The sequence below is a fragment of the Boleophthalmus pectinirostris genome, unplaced genomic scaffold, assembly GCF_026225935.1.
Source record: "Boleophthalmus pectinirostris isolate CB_2022bp ecotype Guang Dong unplaced genomic scaffold, ASM2622593v1 HiC_scaffold_16, whole genome shotgun sequence".
NCBI classification, from domain to species: domain Eukaryota; kingdom Metazoa; phylum Chordata; class Actinopteri; order Gobiiformes; family Gobiidae; genus Boleophthalmus; species Boleophthalmus pectinirostris.
Window position 1 is genome coordinate 16345505 of NW_026571095.1, and position 24427 is coordinate 16369931.

At 38.8% G+C, this 24427-nt stretch overlaps 6 protein-coding genes across 7 annotated transcripts; 2 read left to right on the top strand and 4 right to left on the bottom strand.

The window, feature by feature from the left end:
• Nucleotides 1–199: 199 nt before the first annotated feature.
• slc35a3b (solute carrier family 35 member A3b) lies at nucleotides 200–8238 on the bottom strand. 2 transcript variants are annotated; one of them, XM_055151623.1, is made up of 9 exons: nucleotides 7852–7988; nucleotides 7401–7507; nucleotides 5710–5950; nucleotides 4097–4251; nucleotides 3513–3635; nucleotides 3262–3436; nucleotides 1391–1509; nucleotides 911–1044; nucleotides 200–834 (listed from the first exon to the last, which is right to left on the bottom strand). In XM_055151623.1, the coding sequence occupies exons 2-9, from the start codon at nucleotides 7497–7499 to the stop codon at nucleotides 741–743; spliced, it is 1140 nt and encodes a 379-aa protein (XP_055007598.1). In that variant the 5' UTR covers nucleotides 7500–7507; nucleotides 7852–7988; the 3' UTR covers nucleotides 200–740. The 2 variants fall into 2 exon arrangements, with proteins under 2 accessions (XP_055007598.1, XP_020795051.2); XM_020939392.2 differs by lacking the exon at nucleotides 7401–7507 and having other exon boundaries at nucleotides 7852–8238.
• A 123-nt stretch (nucleotides 8239–8361) lies between these two features.
• On the top strand, nucleotides 8362–10347 carry imp3 (IMP U3 small nucleolar ribonucleoprotein 3). Its single transcript, XM_020939461.2, has 7 exons — nucleotides 8362–8498; nucleotides 8678–8785; nucleotides 9230–9304; nucleotides 9389–9468; nucleotides 9582–9633; nucleotides 9717–9789; nucleotides 9869–10347. Exons 1-7 carry the CDS (start codon nucleotides 8362–8364, stop codon nucleotides 9893–9895), a joined length of 552 nt encoding a protein of 183 aa, XP_020795120.1. The 3' UTR covers nucleotides 9896–10347.
• sec22ba (SEC22 homolog B, vesicle trafficking protein a) lies at nucleotides 10299–12050 on the bottom strand. Its single transcript, XM_020939459.2, has 5 exons — nucleotides 11909–12050; nucleotides 11252–11361; nucleotides 11016–11176; nucleotides 10798–10944; nucleotides 10299–10726 (listed from the first exon to the last, which is right to left on the bottom strand). Exons 1-5 carry the CDS (start codon nucleotides 11981–11983, stop codon nucleotides 10572–10574), a joined length of 648 nt encoding a protein of 215 aa, XP_020795118.1. The 5' UTR covers nucleotides 11984–12050; the 3' UTR covers nucleotides 10299–10571.
• A 12-nt stretch (nucleotides 12051–12062) lies between these two features.
• On the top strand, nucleotides 12063–15390 carry zgc:55943 (uncharacterized protein LOC406337 homolog). The gene is made up of 7 exons (XM_020939570.2): nucleotides 12063–12199; nucleotides 12272–12447; nucleotides 13568–13702; nucleotides 14118–14200; nucleotides 14374–14444; nucleotides 14533–14596; nucleotides 15251–15390. The coding sequence occupies exons 3-7, from the start codon at nucleotides 13612–13614 to the stop codon at nucleotides 15287–15289; spliced, it is 348 nt and encodes a 115-aa protein (XP_020795229.1). The 5' UTR covers nucleotides 12063–12199; nucleotides 12272–12447; nucleotides 13568–13611; the 3' UTR covers nucleotides 15290–15390.
• On the bottom strand, nucleotides 15085–17677 carry tsen15 (TSEN15 tRNA splicing endonuclease subunit). The gene is made up of 4 exons (XM_020939573.2): nucleotides 17445–17677; nucleotides 17291–17372; nucleotides 16929–17064; nucleotides 15085–16777 (listed from the first exon to the last, which is right to left on the bottom strand). Exons 1-4 carry the CDS (start codon nucleotides 17490–17492, stop codon nucleotides 16603–16605), a joined length of 441 nt encoding a protein of 146 aa, XP_020795232.1. The 5' UTR covers nucleotides 17493–17677; the 3' UTR covers nucleotides 15085–16602.
• A 317-nt stretch (nucleotides 17678–17994) lies between these two features.
• zgc:153115 (uncharacterized protein LOC768186 homolog) lies at nucleotides 17995–23438 on the bottom strand. The gene is made up of 2 exons (XM_055152060.1): nucleotides 22678–23438; nucleotides 17995–21374 (listed from the first exon to the last, which is right to left on the bottom strand). The coding sequence occupies exons 1-2, from the start codon at nucleotides 23177–23179 to the stop codon at nucleotides 21148–21150; spliced, it is 729 nt and encodes a 242-aa protein (XP_055008035.1). The 5' UTR covers nucleotides 23180–23438; the 3' UTR covers nucleotides 17995–21147.
• Between the last annotated feature and the right edge of the window lie 989 nt (nucleotides 23439–24427).

The window sequence follows — 24427 nt, forward strand, 5'->3', positions numbered from 1 at the left end:
TCACTGTGGCTCATCCAAGCATCTGTTGCTATAGAGACCGAGTTGCTTTCCCCAAATGTGCAGCGACTGTAACAGAACATTTTTTATAAGGGTGTGCCTCGTGTGTGTGTGCTTGTGTTTAGTATCACTTTGATGCCACATGAAAGCTCACAGCTCATAGATTGATTATTAAAGGTCTTTAATTTATTCATCTCTTTTGCATTTAAAAAGAAGAACGTACGATTCAAATACTCACACTGTGAGCAAAAAGGTTAAAACTGTCATCCTGTCTGATCCCATATCATAGGCACAGGCAGACACAGGTAAAGTAATTCCCTTAATGACATAAAATATGTAAAATAAAAGCCCTTAAATAATACAAAATAAATAGATTACCCTCTTATATCCACTGATCATACAGTTCAAATGCAGGTTGATTTTTCTTGTATAAATAAATAGAATTACAAGAACACATCATATATAAATTCTGTACGTATAGTACATACATCCACATGTTGTGAATTTGACAATTATAGAATATTACATATTCTTTTCACTATTTCCAAAATTGTTGTGTATTGACAGGAACCTAAGTAACTAACACATAGTTTAAAGACTTCCAGTGAAAAATAAAGTTAACACAATTTTAATTGCAATAATAATAAAAAAAAAAAATTTACCCATATCCCTTGTGAAACAGCAACTCAACAGTTGTAACAATAGGCTATGTTTGTTGCACATTTGCAACTTCATACTTTCTGTCATACTGTAATTGCACTAGTCGAAGGTATTTTGACCTCATAACTGTAGAGAAATGTGGATGCAATGACCAGCACTGTCCCAGTGAAGAATACACTGAAAAACAGACAAGAAAAGAAAATCTTATTACAGCAGTTTGTAAGCCATTTTGTTACATAACGTCCATAATTACATTGTTGGATTGAAGTCCGCTAGTATGAAGTATGAAATTAGGGTTGACACAATGATAGACACAGAAGTTGCAAAACCTTTCAGGATGTTGTCTGCATATTTGATGACCACTGCTACAACCAAGCCCCCAAAAGCCTGCAAGTACAAATGGGACAGAGTTAAATTAAATAATTTTACAGCTCATGAGCTAACAGCAGCTCTTGTCCTTCTTCCAAGAACCTCCCCAAAATACTTATACATATTATCTTACATTTGCTTCATCACATGCCTATTTCTATTGTAAATGTATAGCCTACTTTAAATGCCTAACTTGATGCACTAATAGGTGAATAATGGTTTATATTTACAGGCATGCACCTGTGCCCAAGTTAAGGCTAGCTGTTGCTGTTATATTGTCTCAATTTCTTGCAGCCACAAACAGGAGTTGGTTTCTGCCATCTGAAACCCCTGTTAGAGACACTTGAAAGTCGTGTAATCTCACCTGTAACATCACGACCACACAGGTGACGACGCTGTAGCCCTGAAACATGCCAGCCCTTCTCACACTCCCTCCATCAACTACCAGCATCCCTACAAAGCCCAGGAGAAAGCTAAAGAAACCTGAAGAAGAGGGGAAACAGTTCATCTAATTTTTGTACTTTTTACAAGTGCAATCTCACAATTAGTCGTAATTTGGTGTGGATTAAAAGACAGCACATATTTTAAGTAAAAATAATTTTAGCCTAAAATTTTCAAACAAAATGAATAGCAAAATACATGTGTGAGTCACAGTAATAGATAAAAGATTTGTTGGACGTGTTACAATTTATAACCACTAGAGGATGCCATGTGTCACCTAAAACTACTGTCCACTTTCACTGATGAAAACATCCCATGCACAAACCCCCACTCCCTGTTCCCACGCCCCTGTCCTAAAGTCTTCTCCTTTCACTATAGCACTCTCTCCTGTTCTTAATGACAAGGAGCACAGCGCAGTATAAAGACATCCCACTGTCATCTTATGACCCCTGACCCCTGCAGAGCTTTTGTCACATATCGTAAAACAAGATGACCTCAATTCTGAAGATGAACAATGATGAGAGAGTAGTGAAGGAGCGTTGAATTAGCGTTGAATTTCAATAGAGCTTGAGCTTGTAAGACCTGACAGGTGTCTGTGCAAAAATCCAAATGTAAAACCGAAATAAGAGGTTTGGGATAAAATGGGGTGATAAAGGAGAAATGTAACTTTATAACACAAGACCAAGTACATTATGACCTTTATATAAGTGCACAGTGAAATTTGAAGTTAGGATAAAATGTGCTGTGACAAGCTACTGATAAAGAGATTCTGTTACTTTGTTTCCAGGCATTTAATATTTCCTCTGCTGTTACTGGTTTATACATTTTTATTCATCTTTTTCATCATGCTGTTTTGAAATTTAATATGATGGATTTATGGCCATACCCTCCAGTATGACCAAAAATATGCAGTGCAATAGTACAATATACATGCTGAAAAATGACTACAAGTCTTGACTCTAAGGACTACAACCATATGCAACATTACACCTAGGCCTTAATTTGAAATCAGTAGTCATAGAAAGTTTTTGGTGTTGTGACCAAGAGTTGGGACAAAATAGATACCTGATCCTACCTATTAGTTTTCATTTTAATTTCAGTTGCTGGATTCACCAAAATATTTCCTTAATCATTTACCCTCAAAAATCAAGAGCAAAAATGGCTTACAACCCTCGGGAACATCTGGGTACAGGGCCTGGTCACGTCAGCATATCCCTAAGGCTTGATCACAAGGCTAACCATTACAAATAGCCATGGATGAATAATCATTGTTACATTCATCTTAGATTATTTTGCTCACACAATAGACTGTATAAAGAAGTGGAATAATGGAGTGTGACTTCACCCATAGCATTCTTCTCTAGTTAAATGAAGCTCACAGAGGCTAGTGGCTAGGAGCGAATTTGGAGCCAGTTCTATATTAGGAAAAGCAATTTATTTAAGGAGAAAATAGTGGAATAAAAACACCAGGATTATGCACTAGTAGAGTGTGTTAATACAAATATTGACAGCAGCAGTTGACGGCAGCAGTTATGGAGAGTGGGGCGACATTTTTTTGAATACTAAGTGAACTGGAACCAATATCGATGGAGCCAGAATCGCCCCCATACACACTATCTATTTGGAACACAGCAGCTAGTGGGTTAGCTATGTCCAATCTATGGTTCTCACACATATGCTTTGGATAGTCAGACACATTTATTTAGACCTTTACCTTTAAAAAAATACTTTTTAATGTATGACTGAAACATCATACTGAGCTAACATTATTTTAACTTTGTCATTTCCACTTACCCAGTTGTATGTTTCTAAGCCAGATGCTCTGTTTGGTCTCTTTGAGGATCTTCTCAAAGTAAACTCCTGCAAATCCACTGGATATGCAGGCCATTAGCACAGCCATCAGCCCCACAAACCGTGAACTGGCAGACAGCACCTTCTGTTCTGAGTCCCCCGTAGACTCTGTGGGCCACTGCAGGGTCAAGCACACCAAAGGGCAGAGTTCAAGAGTCAGATAATTACCACAGAACACCTGGGCACACCTGTACCTGTACCAAAGTGACTCCAGTCATTAGGATAAGCAGTGACAGCCACTGGTAGAAACCCAACTTCTTTCCCAACATTGAGACGGAGAAGAGCGCTGTGGTGAGGATCTTTAACTGGTATGTGACCTGTTTATGATACAGAGAAAATGCATCAAAAGTTTAATGTGAAGGCAAACCAATAGCAGCTCCATGGAGACAGGCATGTGATGAATGCTTCACCAGAAAAAGTTACATAATGCACTTTAATTAATAAAACTTATTTATAGTTTAATTATTGACTTGTAAATTTGGCTTTAATTTCCATTTGAGGTTCTGAGTTGACTCTGTAGCTGTGGGCCTGAAGTTTACTGGACAGTAGACAGGAATAGCATATTTACTATAGGCAAATCCTCAATGGTAGAAGATATAAAGCTTGGTTAAGGTTTCTAAAACAATAGAGAAGTCCCTTGGTTTTGTAATTCACTGTTCCGATGTTCACATTACAGATATACCAATGTAGGAGTAATGGAAATGGAGAATGACTAACTTATATGATTTGAGTTGAATGTTGTAAAAGTGGAAAGAGAGGCGGCATATTTGAGAGTAACCTGATAGGTGGCTGCATCCAGGTTAGACAGAGCCACATAAAGAAGATTGTTCTGCAGTGTGTAGATCGCAGCAGGAACAGCCAATTTCAGTGTGTCTGCTGATTTGTTCACAATCTCCTCCTTCAGATGTTGGTTCAGTGCTCGTACACTCAAATCTGTCAGGGAAGACCATCCAGTGAGCAAATATACAGGCATTTGAGGTACAGCTCCTGTCCTGTCAATGTGTGGAATGGTCTGATGCACCTAGTCTGAGTATAACACTAAAGCTTAACTTGGTTTAACACTCTGTACAATACATGAAAGAAAAATGGCCACTTTTCATTACTTTTATATAGTTTATCAAATCTGATTTGTTTTCAGAATGTCTGCAATTTCAAACTACTACTATGTTATCACTGTTTTAGAACCACCACTTCCAGTAATTTTCAACATATTTTTAAACTTTTCTTTGCAAATTGTTTCTTTATTTAGTGTAAAACTATAATTTATATTTACAGTAGTTATTATCTCATCAACTTAAGTGAAGTTTAAAGAATCATTAAAATCTGTCATATGCACTTTAAGTTATGGGTTAAAATGCATTTGACTGAATGACTTGAATTATTACTTGATTTGGAGGAATAGTACCCAAGGAAAATATGAATTTATTACCTTGTGCTTGTGGGGATTTCATGGCAGCCTGTCTCCATTATGGGGTCCCCATGGATTACATTTTTATCCTGTCCTTAATATTAGATCAACAACAAGTCATGTTATGGGTTGAAAGGTAAGGTTTGGGTTTAGGCTAATTATAGAATTATATAATTAAGTAATAATTAGGGATCAGTTACAGGAGGTGATTGTAAGTCAAGATAATGTCCCCATAAACAAGTGCGTGTGAATGTGACTACCAGATAACTATATAACACTATGCTAATGATAGCAATTAATTTTAATTCCGTGTTTGCTTTGCATGATGGCCTCTACAGCAGAACACAGCGCCATGTAACATAAGACTATATTCTAGAGCAATATGAAAATGAAGGCACAACTCAGTAATAAAGATAAAGTTATTTCTTATCAGAGTAACAAACTGCAATAGGCTCGTACTCTATTAACATTCTTCCTATTCTATACAAACCAGTTACCACAACCAGTCTAGTCTAACTTGTTTGTGCTGTATTTAAAGTATTGCTCTGGGACAGGCTAAGAAGGGAGTTGGAAGATTAAAATATTTGCATACACAGTTTGTGTAAGGTCCCATCATAGGGCAAATTGGGACAAAATAAAATGTTATGATATTGCATTTTTTCCTATACCTTTTGTATTATATAATGGGATAACCATTCATGCATTAAGAGGTAATATTTCTATTATTATTATATTATTAGATTCATCCACACTCCTCATCTTCAAAAAAAAACATCCCTGAAAAGTCAAATGTTCAAAACTGCTTTCAAAACACTGCATCTCATTTTCATATTTTTTTTTCTTTTTTTAATTTGTATTTTGTCTGTTTGAACAGTGTGAAGCGTCAAGAAAAGTGCCATACAAGTGTTAAGAATTCTTATTCTTACTCTTAAGCTTAAGCTTCTTAAATGAAACCTTTCCTGTACTCACAAAGGCAAACTTACTGTTTTGCACAAAGACAATGAGTGTGCACACAGAGATTTTGAGAACTTCGGCGGACACCACAGCTGAAGATGGCAGGTATCTGGGGCCCTCCTCTTTGAGTGTTCGGGAGAAGCGCATAGTGAGGACCAGGGAGGAGGTTTGCAGCACCAGTACTCCCAGTGAGATGTATTTTAGCTTCATGGAGTTAGGCGAGGAAAGCTCCATGGCAGAGGGCGCTTTAGGGGGCGCAAAGGAGCAAACCTGTAGATGCAAAACAAAAAGATCAATTTAGGGGCTGGACTGGCACTAAGGAATACACCTACATATAAAAATGGGATAAAAAATTAATTCAAACAGACAAATTAAAACATTAAAAAAACAAACTACAGAATACGAACACAAATAAAAGACACAACTACAACACCTTTTAGTCAGAGATAAGTATGTAAATAAATAAATATAAAGTGCCTGCTGCAGCATAAAGTGATCACTGCTTGTGGAAAGAAATTTGTGCTGTGGCGAGATGTAGTGCATTTGATGCCATGGTAACCATCAGCTCCACACCTACTGTCCTGCCGACCGAGTGGACCACTCTGTGAAGAGTTCTCTTCTCTTTGGTTGTGACTGTACTTGTTAGGACACTTTTAATAGCACAGCAATAAAAGTTTTAAAGAATCTGTTTGGTATAAAAGCTTTTAGTTTACCTAGGAAGAAGAGCCTCTGGCCTTATTTTTTAGGAATTGCCCTTTTCAGCATATTATATATATATATATATATATATATATATATATATATATATATATATATATATATATATATATATATATATATATATATATATATATATATATATATATATATATATAGGAGTTACACGGTAACTCACACTTTTTATGGGCTGAAGATGTCCGTTCAAAGTTCACCAAACGCCGACAACAGTCTTATATGGTAAGAGGTATGGTAAATGGTAAATGCACAAATACAAAAATAGATGTATGCTCTCTAGATACTTTGATGAGGATATGCGCCTACGCTCGCGTAGAACGTCAAAAATAGATTGGATCCAATTTTCTCAAATCTACGCGCGCAGGACCTGCTGCTCCATAAGCGAGTCTAGCGAGCGGTGTGGCCACCCTCATTCACTTTTGATGAATTCCAAAGATTACGTATCCAAAAGTTGCAGTTTTTGCGCTTTTAGGGCGAAATACGGTGTGCAGTGGAACCAGGCTCTAACTTTAAGTGCGGCTCTGGCTGCAAGACGATGTCAAACCAACTGACACAGTAAAGCAGGAGTTTTTATTTGCACAAGGGAGCAGGGCATCACAATCCCTCCCTTGTTATGCCCAGAGTACGTGGAAAAGAGGTTTTGCTCCATGAACCTTAGCTAGGCTATTTATACCAACATGTGTACGTCTTTTACGCCTAAAACATTAAAATCACTGGACTGGACAACTGGACTGGAGCAAGACAGTCACAAACTGATGTTTATGTATGTATGTATGTATGTATGTATGTATGTATGTATGTATGTGTGTGTGTGTGTGTGTGTGTTTGTGAAACACACACACACATGTATATATACATATATATATATATATATATATATATATATATATATATATATATATATATATATATATATATATATATATATATATATATATATATATATATATATATATATATATATATGTGGGGTTTCATTCTTTACATTATAGGCTACATTCATCTTCTTGACATTTTCGCATTTTCTTGACATCTTCTGGGTTGGTCTCTCAACTCCATGGAAGGAAATGCATGATTGGGGCATCTCTAAACCTTAAACAAGTACACATACAAATACCAAGAACAAGTTATATAGACTACCAGTCAGGAATGTGGCCACTGATACATAGGGCTTCATCACTTCTATTACTGCGTGCACCTTTCATGCGACACACCAATGTTTGTTTTAAAAATTGTTAACAAGAAAACAAATATTTAACACAATATAATCACCAGGACATGGCTTTACAAGGACAGCCCTGACTTAATGTCCCGTATGAGTGACAGAATTTTTAACATGTTTTTTTTGCCTTTTGCCTCTTTCAATCTTTCAAAAATAAAAAATAAAAAACACAACACAGATAAATGTACCAGTTGATTAAAAAAAAAAAACTTACAGTAAAACCGTGAATGTAGCAATGACACCAAACGCGCGACGAATCGTAGAGTTTTCCGTCGTGTATGCGCTCAGAGTGGCGCTGAAGTGTCAACTCCTGGATCCACAGTCCTACTGTGTAAAGGCACTCTGCTCCATCCGCACCCCAGATGTGGGGTGACACCTGCTGGACATGTCCTCTCACACCTGGACAGTTTAAGTCCTCAAACATAATGTCATATTTGAAAGGTCCGCCAGTGCTGTGCACTGAGCCTGTTCTTGTTTTCTATACACTTAAACGTTTCATTCAAGCGGTTTGTGTCCAACATCTCACGCTGCTTTACTTTTTAAAAACATTGACATTTGGCTAAGCTCCCACACAAAACGTTGTCATTCACTGGGTGGCGCTGCAGTTGAATATTCTTAAATTGAACCTGAAGGAGAAATTTCCACGTGGTTCCGTTTTCTTTTGATCTTTTCCTGTTTGTATTTCAGCGAGTAACAGGCGCACAGAAGCATTTAACCTGGCAAAATGGTCCGCAAATTAAAATTTCATGAGCAGAAGCTTCTGAAGAAGGTAGATTTTATAAACTGGGAGGTGGACAACAACATCCATGAAGTGAAAGTGCTGCGAAGATTCCGTATTGAGAAGCGCGAGGACTACATGAAGTGAGACTGTCTTTCTTACATTTAGATAAACTTTTATGGTATCAAAATTTGAAATAGAAAACCCGCGTTTGGCCTGGTTTATAGTTAACAGATGCTAATGTTTTAAGTTACAAACGTACTTCCTATATAGCAAACCCGTGTGAAACCCAATAATTATATAAATTATTTTAACAATTCAGGTACAACAAGCTCAGTCGTAACATCAGAGATCTGACTCAGAAGATCCGCGACTTGGATGAGAAGGACGGTTTCAGAGCTCAGAGCACACACAGACTGTTGGAGAAACTGTGAGTGGATTATTAAAAGCCCCATGTTCCACAAAATAGATTCTTTTAAGAGTTTTAACCCACGTTGTAATACTTACCTACCCAAAAACATACCCAGTCCCGGAGATGTTAGGAAGCAGTATTTTTCAATTTAACAGTTACCTTTAAGCTTTTGTTCAGTAGAGATCGGCAATTCCAAACCTGAAATCATCCAAATGATTTTAGTGGAAAACTCAGTGGAGCATTTTATTACCACATTACATCACAAGGAGTGTTTCTGTTTGAGATAAGAGAAAAAAGCCTAAATATGCAGGACTTGTATATTAAATATGTATAAATTAAAGCTCCAGGTTTTTTTTTGATGAGGATTCATTATAACATAAATCAGAAAATGGCATAATATAGGCCCTTTAAACTATCAGCATAGAGTGATCACCTAATAAACATGGCATTTGTTTATTTTAGATACAACATTGGCTTGATTCCCACCAAACAGAACTTGGCCCTCACTGAGAAGGTCACAGCTTCCTCATTTTGCAGGTAGTATTGGATTTTTAAACATTTATGATCTCTTAAAAAGGAAAAAAAAATATGTAAACCTTGTATGTCATTTATTAAATTCAGGAGGAGACTTCCAAGTATCATGCTCAATCTTCGCATGGCTCAAAACTTAAAAACCGCCATCACATTTATCGAACAAGGACGTATCCTTCACTGCATCTCCCACTGAATTTTTTATTTGTGTAGTGCTATGTGGGTGATGTAATTCGTATTTTTATTTTATTTTTTTTAAATAGCGTCCTTAAATCAGTTTCAGATGTGCGTGTTGGCCCAGAAATAGTTACAGATCCAGCTTTTCTTGTTACAAGGTACAACATTTGAAAAAATACTTTGTTAAAAACTAAAAACTAAATTTGTTCTTGTCTGTATACATGTATCTTGTATTTGACAGGAACATGGAAGATTTTGTAACTTGGGTGGATTCGTCAAAGATCAAGCAGCATGTCATGAATTATAATGATGAGGTACAGCTTGAGTTGATAATTTTGAGATTCTGAAAAAATGCTTGTAAAAACAATTGATTTTATTTTTTATTTTTTACAGAGGGATGATTTTGACCTTGTTGCATAATCCTGCACCCACGTTGAAGAAAAAGGAAGTAATTTTATTGTGCTTTTGAGGACTTACTATCTCAACTACAAGCATTTTGTTCACAAGAAATAAAATCTTGTGTGACGCTATTGGATTAACTATACATATTCCTCTCAAGCATTACAACAGCTGTGGGAAGGCTTCAGAATGGCTTGTGTCTGGATCTTCAAAATAATGAAAATCACAACTGATCCTGCAAGATCCCTCTTTCACACCACTACTGAGTGAGAAACACAAGAGCCATTGATTTGAACCTTTGAATCTTTGGGAGACTTAGGCAGGAGGACTTCCTGGGGTGGAGCGCAGTGTTTGCTCTGAATGTGGACTTGTGCGAACAATGAGACTGCACTTTGGTACAGAGTCTAGTCTTAACACACACAGAAACTGTTGGAAAGTAACTTTTATTTGATAAAGATTTAATCTACTGTAAACATTTCCCTGCATGTTACTTCTCCCACCCATTCAATATGTTAAACACCCACAGTAAGTAAACAACATTCCAGCTTTGCGTGTCACAAGTTACCGCCAAGAAAAATGGCTCAGTTTAATGTAACATAACTCCAGGTAAATTCTGAGCATTAGTGGTCCATTGAGAAGATACATTTAAATGGCTAATTTATAAAACTCAGTGTTTAAGTCCCTGATTGAGTTCATATCAGAGCCACCAGAAGCGTACATAGATGATGAGTGTCAGGACGACCACTGCCACAGCAGCCAGTTTTGCATAAGTTGAGCGAGTGTTGAGATACTTGGCATCACTCTGATACTTCTTTGCTAATGATGACAAATTGGTGGCCTTTGTATCTAAAGCTAAAAAGAGCACATGCATTTTCTCTCTGTATTTGAGTTAGGTACTTAAAAAGCAATCATATTCAACATACCAGAAAGGGCTTCCCCACGTTGCAGAACTTCTTCAATATTGGCAACCATTATTCTCTGGACATCGTGCAACTCTGTGTTGATGCTGCCCAGGTTTCTCCTTGCCCTGCTATCAACATACATCTTCTTTGCCTTTTGGATGTAATTGTCTAAAACAAGAGTTGAATCACTAGAAAGAGGCTTTTTAAGTAAATGTAACAAGTAATACATGTGACCTTACCAAACTCAATGAAAGTGTAGGGTCTAGTGACTGTGCTCACCCTCCTTCCATACTGGTCAAAGAACTCATTGTGGAGGTCATCGAGGTATCCGAAAGCTACCTTTTTTGGGAAGGAAGGCTCGCAAAGGCACAGATAACACACACCCTCTGCAATTAAATAACTGACAAAATGTCACATGAATTAGGATTCTTGATTGTATACAAACATGAATTTAGATGTAAGTATTAGATCTTACTGAAAGTTTAGGTTTCCAGCCTCCAGAGTGCACCGGTCTGGACTCTGAGCATTCAGTCTGCGGAAAAGCTGTTTGGCCTGAGTCTGGTACTGCTGGAGGTCTCTCTCGTACTGAGCAATGACAACAAACCTGTTATACTGGGGTCCAGGGCAGACAACGTATAGACTACTGGTTAAGTGAACCGTCTTCAAAATTGTTCTGAAGACTTCAAAGAAAATATAATTTATTCTGGGTGACTACACACGCAGTACAAATGTGCAGTATGGTGGTCACTATACAATGTTACACATTAATTTGTAAAATACCACCCCCTGTTTAGCTATTACATTATTAACTATTAGGCCATTCCCCTCAAAGCAAGAGGGTTCTGGATTCGACTCCAAAGCCGCCCCTGCGTTTCGTGTGCGTAGTTTGCTCAAGTTTCCTCAAGTCTGGGTGGTTTTACTCGGGGCACTGTTCCCCCATCAACCCAAAACATGCACCACAGGTGAAGTCCTCCAGCTAAGGTAGTTCTAATCAAGCCTAGCTCAACATCGAGATGGGCGACCACTACCACCCAAATCTTATTAAAATCAGTGTGAGACAGCCAATTTTGACAATGAATTGTCCCGGTGACTGCTTTGCAGAGCTGTAACACTGTTGAGATTCATGTGTTACCTGTTCTTCATCTTGAATAGACGCGGCCAGCGGCAGCCCGTCAGCCACTCGGGCCAACATCGTCAATAAAATCATCTCTCTTGCACAGTTACTCTTTGATTAAAACTCCTATCGGGCCTAGGCTGTGACAAATAAGTTACACAGGAATTAAAAAGTTCAGGTCAGGCAACTTTGTTGTAGGAGTGTGCTGAGCGGAAGTCTGTGGTGGGCCGTCAAAATTCTCCCGTGTTGCAACAAACTATTGCAGCATTTTCATCAATATCAAGAAGTAAAGAAGAAGAGAAAAAGCAAGTAAGGTTTATTAGAAACGACACTGTAACATGCTTGGGGTTTTTTTTATGTTATGTTAATTCGTAATCGTAGGTGGTGCGTCTCCGGAGTCACAGGGCTCTGCTCCCTGTGTCCGTGCAGCAGACAGCAGACAGACGGTCGGCATCACCGCTGAGAGGAGGAGAGGAGAGCTGCGGCTTATCGGCTCCATCCGAGCATCTCTGCGCTAAACCAGGACAATGCGCCTGGGCCATGGACGAAACTCAAAGGTAAATTTAGCCTGCATTTACTGTTAACTGTTGTTTCGTCTTCCCTAGATCGGTTTGATGGCTTTTGCAGGGGGGAGAAAATACAGTGTTTATTATTGTATTCAGTATTTTTGCCTAGCTCAGCACAGGACATCCTACGCTGTTGTATTATTTGGATAAAATGCTAAGCACGGGTGATTTTTGGTGGATATTGTTGGCCTTTTCAAAGCATTGTGCTTGGTTATGTGATGATTATGTCAGAACCACCTCACCGGCAGATACTAGTGTCCCGGATCAATCACCCTCTCCTCCAGGACGCAGAGCGCTTCTGTACCACACACATGCACACAGATCATAGGGCACTGTTACTGCGGGACACACGAGGCGTTGGACTAGTTGTACGTGGGCTAATATTTCACAGAAAGCCCCACCTCGAAAGAAAGCACCGGCGCTTGGCACAGCAGCACCATCCGACAGATTGAAAGGCCTCATTGTTGTCAAGCAGCTGGCACCGATCTGACTGGGGTTCCCCAAGAGCAGCCCGTAGAAGGCCCTGTCGTTATGGTCCTTTCTAACTAACTACAGCGCTTTTACATCATATTTCCGACTGCGCCATATTTAATGTGCATTTCTCCAGGTGCTGAGCCCACCTAGAGCAAGCCCAGGGGTTCTCAGCCTCAACCTAGCGAATTACCAAAAGCAGAACGCTTTACACCAAGTTCAGTAAACCACCTCAACAGTTCACACACACAAGCATGTTGGTGTGAAACAAACCTGGTATAAATCTGTCAATCCTGAATTATAGAGGCCAGTCAAGCCTCTGCTAAATGCGCCCGTTTAAATGACTCACAGAATGATAGACCCCCGGTCGATGGTCCTGCTCCATATGCACTCAGTGAAATACATACTGGGAGCATCAATATAGGCTTGTAAATATCAGATTCATCTTCATCTTGAAGCTCTTATATTCAAATCCTCACTCCTGAGGACTCCTGTTAAACAATTATTGCTGGAATATGAAGTGAATAAGCCTACATTAGTTCATGTCGTAGGCCAACATGAAAGTATTCCTCCTGTCTATTGTTGTAGACAACACATGTTTCTCCAGTTTATAAGACGCTCTCCCTCTCACTGTCTTCAGATTTACTATGTGTGAGGCTCAGGGCTGAGGAGACAGACCAGGAGATGGGCTGCACGTCGGCCAAACAGGTGTCTGCGGTACCCAACGGAGAGGAGGAGAACAGCAAAGCCCAGAGCAACGGGGACCTCCTCTCTGGTCAGTCAGCACTCAAGTAATTAAGCTCTCTGTGTACTGTGTTTAAGATGTCATCCTAGGTCTAAAGTGATTCAGTGAAAGGGCAGGCAATGTATATTATATGTCCCATCATTATTGATTTCTTACTATATAAATGATATTTCTGTCTTTTAATCAAAATACATTACCCCTTTGAGCTGAATGTGCTTCATCTAATATTAAATAATTCATGCTCAGTTAATAGTTTGTCTTATTGGTAAATAGAACTTTGCACATAGTGACTAATTAAAATACAACAGGCTTTAAATGAGTGTGGCATGTAAAATGAAGCACATAAAACCTTGAAGATGGAGGATGATTATCAGACACTCCTGATCTGAGGTGAGAGCATGACTGCACCTACATTTCAATAACATGATGTGTCGCTTTGTCACAGATGAGTACAAGATGAAAGCAGTGGAAAAAGTAAAGTACATCAGTGGAGAAGAAGGAGGAGGAGGCGACAGCCAGGACAGCACGGTGGGACATTATTTATATATTTATATATATATATATATATATATATATATATATATATATATATATATATATATATATATATAAAAGGCATTTGACTTGATTCTTTTATTTAAAAAAATACAAAAGCTGCTATTCTTTTTGCATTATAATGAAAACACATTATGATTATACAGGAAAAGAGTGCTCTGCTTGGAGCAGGTCAACAGCTGGATCAGACCGAACCCAATGGGGATGGCAAGATCCTGTCAGTGTTAAACATTAATATTATATTTGTGTATTAGTCAAGTGTTAGTACATGAGACTCAGTATGTGTGTGTATAATGTGGTCTCAGGAGCATCCACTCGTCTGAGAGCCAGCAGGAGTTCTTCAGGATGCTGGATGAAAAGATAGCAAAGGTAAAAGTGATAGTTTATTACACTTGTACTTAACATGTATCATAAAGGTGCACTAAGTAACTTTTCTGGTGGATAATTTGTCTCATACTGAGGTCTTTGAATGTCTTTTATTATATTATTATTTTTCTATACCATTAGATGCTCAACACTTGGACATCATGAAAACTAAAACAGTGTCACTCATCACGCGTATATCCAATACAGTATTCGCAAAGCAATGTCATGTACATTACACATGATCGTATTTACCATTTGCGTGTAGACCAAGTGCAGAATATTGCTTCTCTCTTTGCTGTGAAGGTACTTTCTGCTCATAATGCAACTGTTACCGCTCTCAACAAACTCGAGTCATGTGATCCACCTTGGTAAAAATGACTGTATTACAATGTATTACTTTTTGACATTCTTTAGTGCTTTTAAACAATATTTATATTAACAAAATATCATAAACTTAAATAATTGTCTCACTAAAAATAAAACAAAACTGCCTCATTTGCAGCACAACATGCAAGTTTAATAATGTACTGTACAGTGGAACATTCCAGGCAAAGTAATAACATCTCCATGGACACAAGCAGGTGGAGAAAACAACTAAAGTTTCACAGTGCACCTTTTATTTACAAGCACAGTTAATGATGTTACATGTTGTTTCAGGGAAGAGACTACTGCTCAGAAGAGGATGATCTGACATAGCACAGAGACTTCAGCCATAAAAGGGACTGCACCGACAGTCACACATTTGGTCCTGGTTTTGTTGTGACCACTCAGCTCATGTACGCACCAACTACAAACTACAAACAGCAGCCCAGAGATCTACTCTAAATCCAGTTTGAGGATATTAACAGATTTACCTCCCCCATAAAGCCATTCCTGTGGAAGACAAACTTAAGTCCTGGATAGAAGCTCCAAGCGGTCAGCAGTGAATAGGCTCCAGTATTTGACACCCAAGAGGAAATACAATAATTCACATTGTGCTGAATTATTTTCTGGGTGCCTCTGGAGATTTATATTCCAACAATATATATTTTGTTTCTACTTTTGGTTAGCCCGATCACTGTGTTTATCTATTAGAATTTGTGTTATGAAGTTGAGATCTCAAAAAGTCTCAGGGCTGAAGTATTATCGTCATATCTGAACTCCCATTAGCCGCCACCAACACCACATCACAGAAAAACTGCAACTTCACTGACTGTATACACTATAGTCACGGCCTTCATTCATACAATGATGCATTTTTGTAGAAAAATAAATATTTTTTTTTATTTCAATTCAAGTTGTGGAAGCAAGTTTTTAATTCAACTGACATGTCCATTCACCCGTCTTTTATATAAACATATATAATATGTATGTATGTATATATATAAAAACACACACATACACATATACATATACACAGGGTATAGGCAGAATATAGGAGTATGAATATTATCCATGTGTGAGTGAATGAGGTGAGGCTGGAGGTTGTTGGGGAGGAGAACATGGAAGGAGATTAGGAACCACATCTCTGTCAATGCTTCAGGCGTAAATGAGTAATGCATTTCAAAAGGCTTTGAGAGTACACAAAACGAGTCACAGTGTAAGGCTTATGCAATATTATTATTAAAGTGTTTTTAAACGCAAAGAGCAGATATGTTACGTAGTTGCTCTGTAATAAACATCGGTCCAGCTGATATCCTGGTGGCCCCATTAAATTGATGAAATAGGCCCAGAATGTCTTATAAGGTAACTTTTCACACAAAGCTTTACTGTAGTGAACAATAAGTTAACAATACACAAAATAAGAAAGTACTGATATTTGACAGTAAGTGAAAATGCTGTATTCAGTATGTCTATCCTGCAATGGCACCCAAGCTATATAAGTGTGTGAACAGAGGCATAGAATCTCAGATAATTACTTTTTATCAAATAATAAAAAGCCATTGTTTTAGGATAATATTGCATGTGTTATAGTTGAGTCTTTAAAATAATGAACTAATTTCTAGTTTGGCCTCCAATGCTCCACCTACTTATTGGGGGTGGTGCCTTCTCTTTCTGTTCTGCCGCCGTCCCACATCCTGGAAGGGGCCCATGGGGGGCTCAGGTGTCACAAGACCATCAGAGATCTTCTGGTACACAAGAGTAGAGTCTGATGCGACCGCACAAAGCAGCATAGGAAATCCTCTATCCAGCACACAGCGTATACTACAAAGAACAAAAATAGTGGGGCTGTAAATATTAAAAGATAACAACTGACAAAAAAGTGTTGTAAATTCATGCCCTGCCACAAAAACCCACAAAGGCAAATATATATACTTTTTTTTTTTTTAAACTAAAAAACTTTGCCATCCCTCACCTTTTGTGTGTGATGGATTGATGGACAGGCAGAGGAAGTACAGTATGAGTAGGTCCTCCTTCTTTCTCTGTCGCTTCCAGTAAAACCAACTGCAGTTCTGGGCACTTGAGACAGGACACTTCTTTCCAATGTCGAACTACAAAACAAAGAACAATTACCGTAATTTATGCAATAGTGACATCTAGTGGTGAATTGTCAGAATAAAAATATCGCGTGCAATTAACACACATTCAGATTTGAAGGTGTTCATGAAGTGTACATGCATCGTCGTCCATCTGAAACTGCTTTATTACACGGCTCACAAAATAACAAACAGCAGTATTATTTATTAAACTAATGCAAATCTAATTGGCTTGGCTTACCCTCAGTCAGGTCCATGTAAGCGAGGAAGGCTGCATGTACCTGAGCGCTATCCTCGACTCCAAGGCTTTTCATTTCACGAAACTGTAACAAAAGAAACACTTTATTACTAGGGAAAGTACAAGAGCGGAACATGGCGGGGCTGAGTGCACTCACCACGGGATGCAGAAGGATCCAGTTTTCAGCCGGGACCGTTTCAGTCATTTTTTACAAATAATATGCTACAGTATGAAACAACGTCCACAAGCCTGTCAATATGAGGTAAATGTACACGTCTGAACCATGGGTCAGAACAAATGTAAACATCTAGCTAACATGTTGAAGTTTGAGGTTTACCGGGGTGCCACTGTAGACACTGTCCGGGTTGATCATTAGTTATGACTTGTGTTCCTAGGTGAATGTGGCAGAGGGGAAATTACGGCTGTTTAGCACTGGTCCAGGCAGGGGTAGTTGTAATGTGTGGCCTCCCTCCCAGAATATGTGACCCCCATTACAATATTCAACTTATTTTTATTGATTGCTTGACTTACAGTTATTTCAATTAAACTTAAGTTGATTTGAAAGCAATACAGACCCATGCCCTTATTTTCTGTTATGAATATTAGCAGCACTAGACTCAAATTCAAGCATTTGAATCGAGCTATAAATGAATGTTGTGCAAAAAGTAAAGTTTGGTTTTACGCAAATAACAAGAAACCAGAGAAACTACATTTATTTGTAGGAGTTTATTTACAAAAGCACTAGTATTTCATGTCAAGCAAAAACGGAACGAATATTAGTCATGTTCCATCTCACAAAAGGAGTTATGAAAAGAATAATTAAACCACACAATGATATTTCTGTAATAAATTAAATCAGAAAAACAAAAGATAAAACATGCTTGTACTTCGGTGTTGCATTGGAAATGTTGAAACTCCAACGCTTCATTTTTTTTTTTTTTTAAGACACCTGAGAATATAAATATCAAAAACAGCTTGTTGCAGCAATTTAGTTCCAGTCCTCTTCGTATTCACTTTAACTAAAGCTTTGATCAGAGGAATCACAATTTAAAATTAGACATCAATTTAAAAACATTTGCTTCTGTACAGTGTGCATATCGGATTTAGTGTGGTGGTGTCTCTTAGCGAGGCAGTGCAGCAAACTTTATGTGGGATCATCCACACTGAGTGATATGAACAGATTTGGACTGAGCTCTTGTCTATGGTGAATATGCTAAATAGGCCCTGCTGTAGTGGCTGCTGATGCCATTTTCCAGTAATCTTGTCCCGACACCAATGCAAGCGGCTTGAAGGGACAATGTTGCTACAAAGAAGTAGTGAAATTGCATATAAAAAACATTACATCAACAGACAGTTGTGAACTGAAATCCAAGATTACATGGTTTCCTGGACTTCAGGAGCAAAGGTTGGATGGATTTGTACAGATGATAAAACATGAATGACTGAGGTATGTTATTGTTGCAAGTTTATAGCGGTGAGATATGGAAGATCAGTCCATTTCAACAAATATATTTCTGTCTAAATATAAAAAGAGGAAATGCATTTTGATGTGGAACAGTCCGTGAGTTCACAAGTTACTGCCAGCAGCAACACAATGAACTGCTGAAAAAGAAACATAGAATTGTTCAACCAGACCCTGGCTCTAAAGAGTGGACTGAAATGAAAGTGGTTTGAGGAAGACATCCATAATCAGAAATGTAAACAAATCAACGAGATGGCAAAGATAAGTACGCAAGACTACCGAAAGTAAAATGACTCCTCTTAAGCTATGTAAAGCACTTGGATGAAAGGCAGTTTTCAAACCATTGGTTATTAACACAGTTCCACAGTGCTTGCTCAAAGTAGCAGAGTCACAGTGCAAGCTATTACACAATTTAGCCTATTAAACCTGTAAGTTAAAAAGTGCCATATTGCATAATGAGAGTTGCCCTGAGAGGGCATATATACCATACATCTTGATTCATCTGTAGAGTTGGTGCAAAGTAGATATGATAAAGGTTAAGGCTTACGAGTTTCCTGAAAGTGTTCACTGAGAAGTGTATGTGTCCATGTGTAGGACTATCAGTGTGGACATGGTATTAAAAAAAAAAAAAAAAAAACTTGTTATTTGTTTCTGGCCTTTTTCTATAAACTCACTTTGGATGGTTGCAGTGATTCATTCTGACTATTTAGGAAAACTAAAATGTATGGTTTTGGCTAATTTGTGAGTGTCTAACATTTCTACAATCTGATAGTGTTAAATTAACCAAGTCACAGTTGCTTGTTAATTTCTAAGAAACAAAGCTAAGGACAAACTAATCTGGACCCATTTGTAACAGAAAGGGTCAGGTTTTGCCTATAATTGCATAAACTGCAGTTTGCAGAAATGTTGGACAGTCCCACATCAGTCAAATATAAAGGCCATGTGCATGATCCTTTTCCCAAATTAGATTATATAATATTCCATGTGTTTTTTCTGAAAAGATCACTGCAGTTAAACTAGTGACAACGGCTAAACATAAGACTCTTGGGCTGAATAACAAACTATGTAAAGAAACACCTGGTGCATTCACCTGATCCTGATCCGTGTCCCACTGCAAGACTTACATTGGGTCAGAAGGCAACAGGATTTTTCTCCAGAAATACTTAGAAGACCATACAACATCACATACACAGTACTCTTGAGACTGGCTATTAAGTATTCAAATGAAAAGACACGCCAACACTCACAGGCAAAGCCCTCCTATCATATATGGTCACCCCTAATATAAGGACTACAATTATTCATCACATATTATTCTGCTGCTAGTAGCATTACAAATCCTCTACATTAAAAGCTTAAAGCTTATGTACATTTGCATCAGTATCAGACATAATACTACAAGTATTATGTGTGAGTAGCAGATAACTGTCTGGACCAATTGAAACTGGTGTGCAAACAGCTCCTCTACGGTGACATTTGATCAACATTTCAGGCAAAAAGTAATATCTGCACTAAATTAAGAATATAAGAAAAATGCAATATGTTATAAAGGAATGTGTAATCACTAAAATGAATACATACCTTGCAAAGCCATAAAAATAAAACAAAAAAGCTAAAAATAAAAGCCTCTAATCACGTCTCTCCAGCTAATAGCTATCATCACAAATATGCTATGTATGGTAAATAAATGGAAGTAGATGGAACTACATCCATCTACAAATAAACTCAAAAACTAAAAAAAATGGCTGTGAAAGAAAAACTGATTTTTGTCCTTGTTTTGTTTACGAAACTTTGTCTAAACAGTTGGCGTTTATAGTAAAATATGTATCATCATTCCCTCTCAACTCTTGTTTTCAATTTACTGAAACAAACAAAAAGTTGTTTTGAGAACAAGTGGGCCATATAATATTGGTGAGGTACAATGTGTTTTTGGTTAAAATTCAATTAAGTTAAATTTGAGGTGTTGGTTTGTATACATGACAAACCAATATAAGCAATGTAAACAAAAACAAAAAATTACATTTAGATTTCACTTTGTCAATTTGTCATTAAAATGAACAATGCTGTCCCTTAGTACATTTCTTAAATGTATAACTGAATGATGGAATGTATTCCTTGTCATTATATTTTAATACACATTCCTCCTTATATACTGAGAAATTGAAGTGCAGCACACAGCCTCAACTTTCTCAAAGTCAAGAGTATCTAAAAGCACAATTCATACATTTACTAAATTGTATCCAATAACAACCCTTACAGTGGTCACCTGACTGTGTGGAGTGAAGGAGCTTCCTTCAAACTATTAGCACTGTGTACGTAAATATATGTGCACGACTCTATTGCACCATAGCACAAGGCCAACTCTACGCACTGGTCTGATTGAAGTTGGTGGGCCCTCCTAGTGCATAGGCGCTGGGCCCTTGTTGCGTCCCAGCATGGCGGGTTGGAAGTCGGGGTGGCGGCGGGCATGCTTGATCAGGTGGTCACTACGCATGAACCTCTTGTCGCAGAGTGGGCACTGGAAGCGCTTCTCTCCGGTGTGAGTGCGTGTGTGGCGGGCAAGCTCATCTGAGCGAGCAAATTTCTTCTCACAGTCGGGCCAGGTGCACGGGAAGGGCCTTTCCCCTATAGCCAAAAAAACAAAAGTCATTACTTAAAAGGAGCCATATTATGAAAAATATACTTTTATTAGCTTTTTACCATAGTATCTCATAGTGTTCCTCATTATTAAGTCATGCATGTTTGTCTAATCTTGCATTTGAGGCTTGAGTGCTCAGAAAATGTCACAATTTCACCTACCCCCGTCTCCACCCACAACCCAGGATTCTGTACTATGTAATTACAAGCATGCATTTCCCTCTTCATATTGTTCTTTATATTTAATATTTCAGGTCTATTTTTACTTAGACAGGCAGGTAAATAAAAAGGATACAATATCTATAGTATAGTACTGTGCAGTACAGTTACACATGGGCTTTACAGGAGCAGATTGATTTAAAGAAATAAAGATTTTTTTTTTTTTTGCGCAGAACACATAAAAAGGCGAAGTAGGAAAATAGGATGGATGCTAGCTGCCATTTTCAAGATCACAAAACCGCCAGGCCACGTTGTTCGTTCTGTGGGCGTTCCTATCCCATCAGAGCCGCTTCCTGCCCTTAATCCGTTTGCGCCTGCTCAATGACCCTGAACACCAGAATTCATACACTTTCTGAGACTGAAAAGTGCGATCAATTAATTATCTTTTTAAGAAAAAAAAACTAATTGAAGCACGGTTGTGGTTCAAGGGAATAACTGCTAGGGCACATGGCCTTTTGCGCATTACGCATTATTAAAACAGCAGTAGTATCTATACCGTTGGCCCTTGCTAGGTTCATACCTCAGTTGACCATTACATTAAGAGATAACTGAGCACATTATGGGCTGCTCGTCCAACACTGAACTCTCCTCTCAGCGTAAGGTTTCGTCTTACGTTCATTTCATATGCAAATCCACTGCAGAGGAAGCCTTCGTCACAGCGTTTATAGTCCTGCCCAGTTCTTTTGTTAGTTTACTTCTTTGTCAGTGTTTCTGAAGGGAACTTAACTTATCGTTTTTGCTTTGTTGGCTTACATTAAATAACTGTAGCCAAGGGCAGATAAAACGTTTAAACTCACAACTCAAATAATATGCTAAAGTACTCAGATGCAGAGAGATCGAGTAAACCCTTAAGTGGAAAAACAGCGTGGTTTCTGTTTTACTTTTCAATGCGTTCTCTCTTCCCCGTCTTATTTTTTTTACTGAACTTTTGAGTCTTGCACTTTTTGTACAGATTATGGAGTTTGTCTGAGACACATCGCAGACCATTTGTCATAACGTGTTAATAATAGGATTGCGTGCGACTTGGCCCGGGTAGGCTCTGGGATACTTGGTAATTCATGAGAAACGCTACCTGTGTGGGTCCGGATGTGCGCCTTCAGGTGGGACGACTTCCCGTAAACCCTGTCGCATCCCTCATAAGTGCACTGATGGCGCTTGACCGGGGACCGTGGGGCCCCTACACCTCCTATCCCCACCCCCCGCGGAGGGTGCTGCTGTCCAGGAACCGGGGTGGCGGAGGGGGTCATGGTAGGGGTGGTCGGGTCGGACAACGTGGTGTAGCCACTCTCGCCTCCACACGAGGAGTTGCTACTCTCAGAGTAGGCCGACATGGGGCGAAACTTGTCGTGTAGGTCGGTAAGAATGCCCGCTACAGCCATCATGCTTGCCCCCTCCAGACGAAGCGTGTCGCGCACTTCCCTGTCCTCGCTCGACCCCTCGTCCCCGGGGAGAGGGCCCACCACGGCGGCCTGGCCACTGGGAGCCATCGGCGTCGGTCTGTGCAGTACTGGCCCGCTAGATATCGACACCAAGCACTCAGCGGCAAAGTAATCAGACGAAGCAGAAAAGGACATTGCTGGTTCCCTGTTTTAATCGCTAAAATACTCGAGTATCCGACAGGAGGGGCTTAGCTCGACCTCGTTTTCATCAAACTCAACGAAAGAACCGCGTCCAATCGAGCTTTGTTATCGCCATACAGCGCAACCAAGGTTACAAAAAATAAAATAAACACGATAAAACACAACTTTTTAGCTATTTAACGTAAAGAAAAAACAACTAATCTAAAGTCCTCCGGCAAACACGCGTCCCCTCACAGACTGACGGTTCATTGTGTCTGAGCCCTGAAAGCCGGTCAAACCTACGCCCCCTAGTCCGGACTGAAGGGGCGTTCAAGGTCTGCCCACAAGCTACTACTCTCTAGTGCTTGATGTATAATACCAGTCAGTACTTAATAGTTTCAATAATATAATCCTTGTAATACAAATATGTGTACTTTTGTATGTTTTACAATTCACCTCTCAATCCCATGATCGATCACAGTCATTAAATATAATATAATGTGATAGCGTCACATTAGAGAAGACATATTTACACCTACTGTCAGGTGTCTCTGTCAATATAACTAAACATGTTTGTAAAACTTGCATAGATACATATAAGGAATCACTTGATACAAACTATCCCTCTTCATATTACCAATTAAAAACCTAAATTTGAATGCATTTGTGGGATTTTTGACGCGGTAACTGTCTTGTCCCAGGTTCATGAAGGCATCTTAACCAGCAACACAGCGTGACTGACGTCGCGCACGGGCGTGGTGGACCGCGGCGGGTGCAGCGTGGAAAGTAGGTGGCGGCAGCCTGGGTAATGATGGGGGAAGGATCCAGGGATGAAAGGCGTGCTTGGTAATTTAGCACTGGTTCCAAGTGAAGGCTGAACTGTGGCTCAGACTCTGGAAGAGAAGTTTATTTCATAATTCTGGTTAAAAATTTAATATTAGCCTACCACAACTCCAATATAGGCCTACTGTAGTCACAGCCCCGTTTTGACTTTTTAACGTTCCTCTCTTTCTACTCAAAAGCCAAGATCATAACCAACTAACTTCAACCAGTTATTATTGGAAATTTAAATCTAATCTATTGACCTACCAAGATTGAACAGTTCAATTAAAGGTGCACTATGTAACTTTTCGCTCGCTATTTGTCTCCATTGAGAATGCTCTATAGTCTGGTATTCTGTCGTACATTTATTCCATTACAGGTGTTTTTAATAACTCAAAATTACTTTGAAAAATAAGCATTCGTACCTTACTGTAAGCAGGC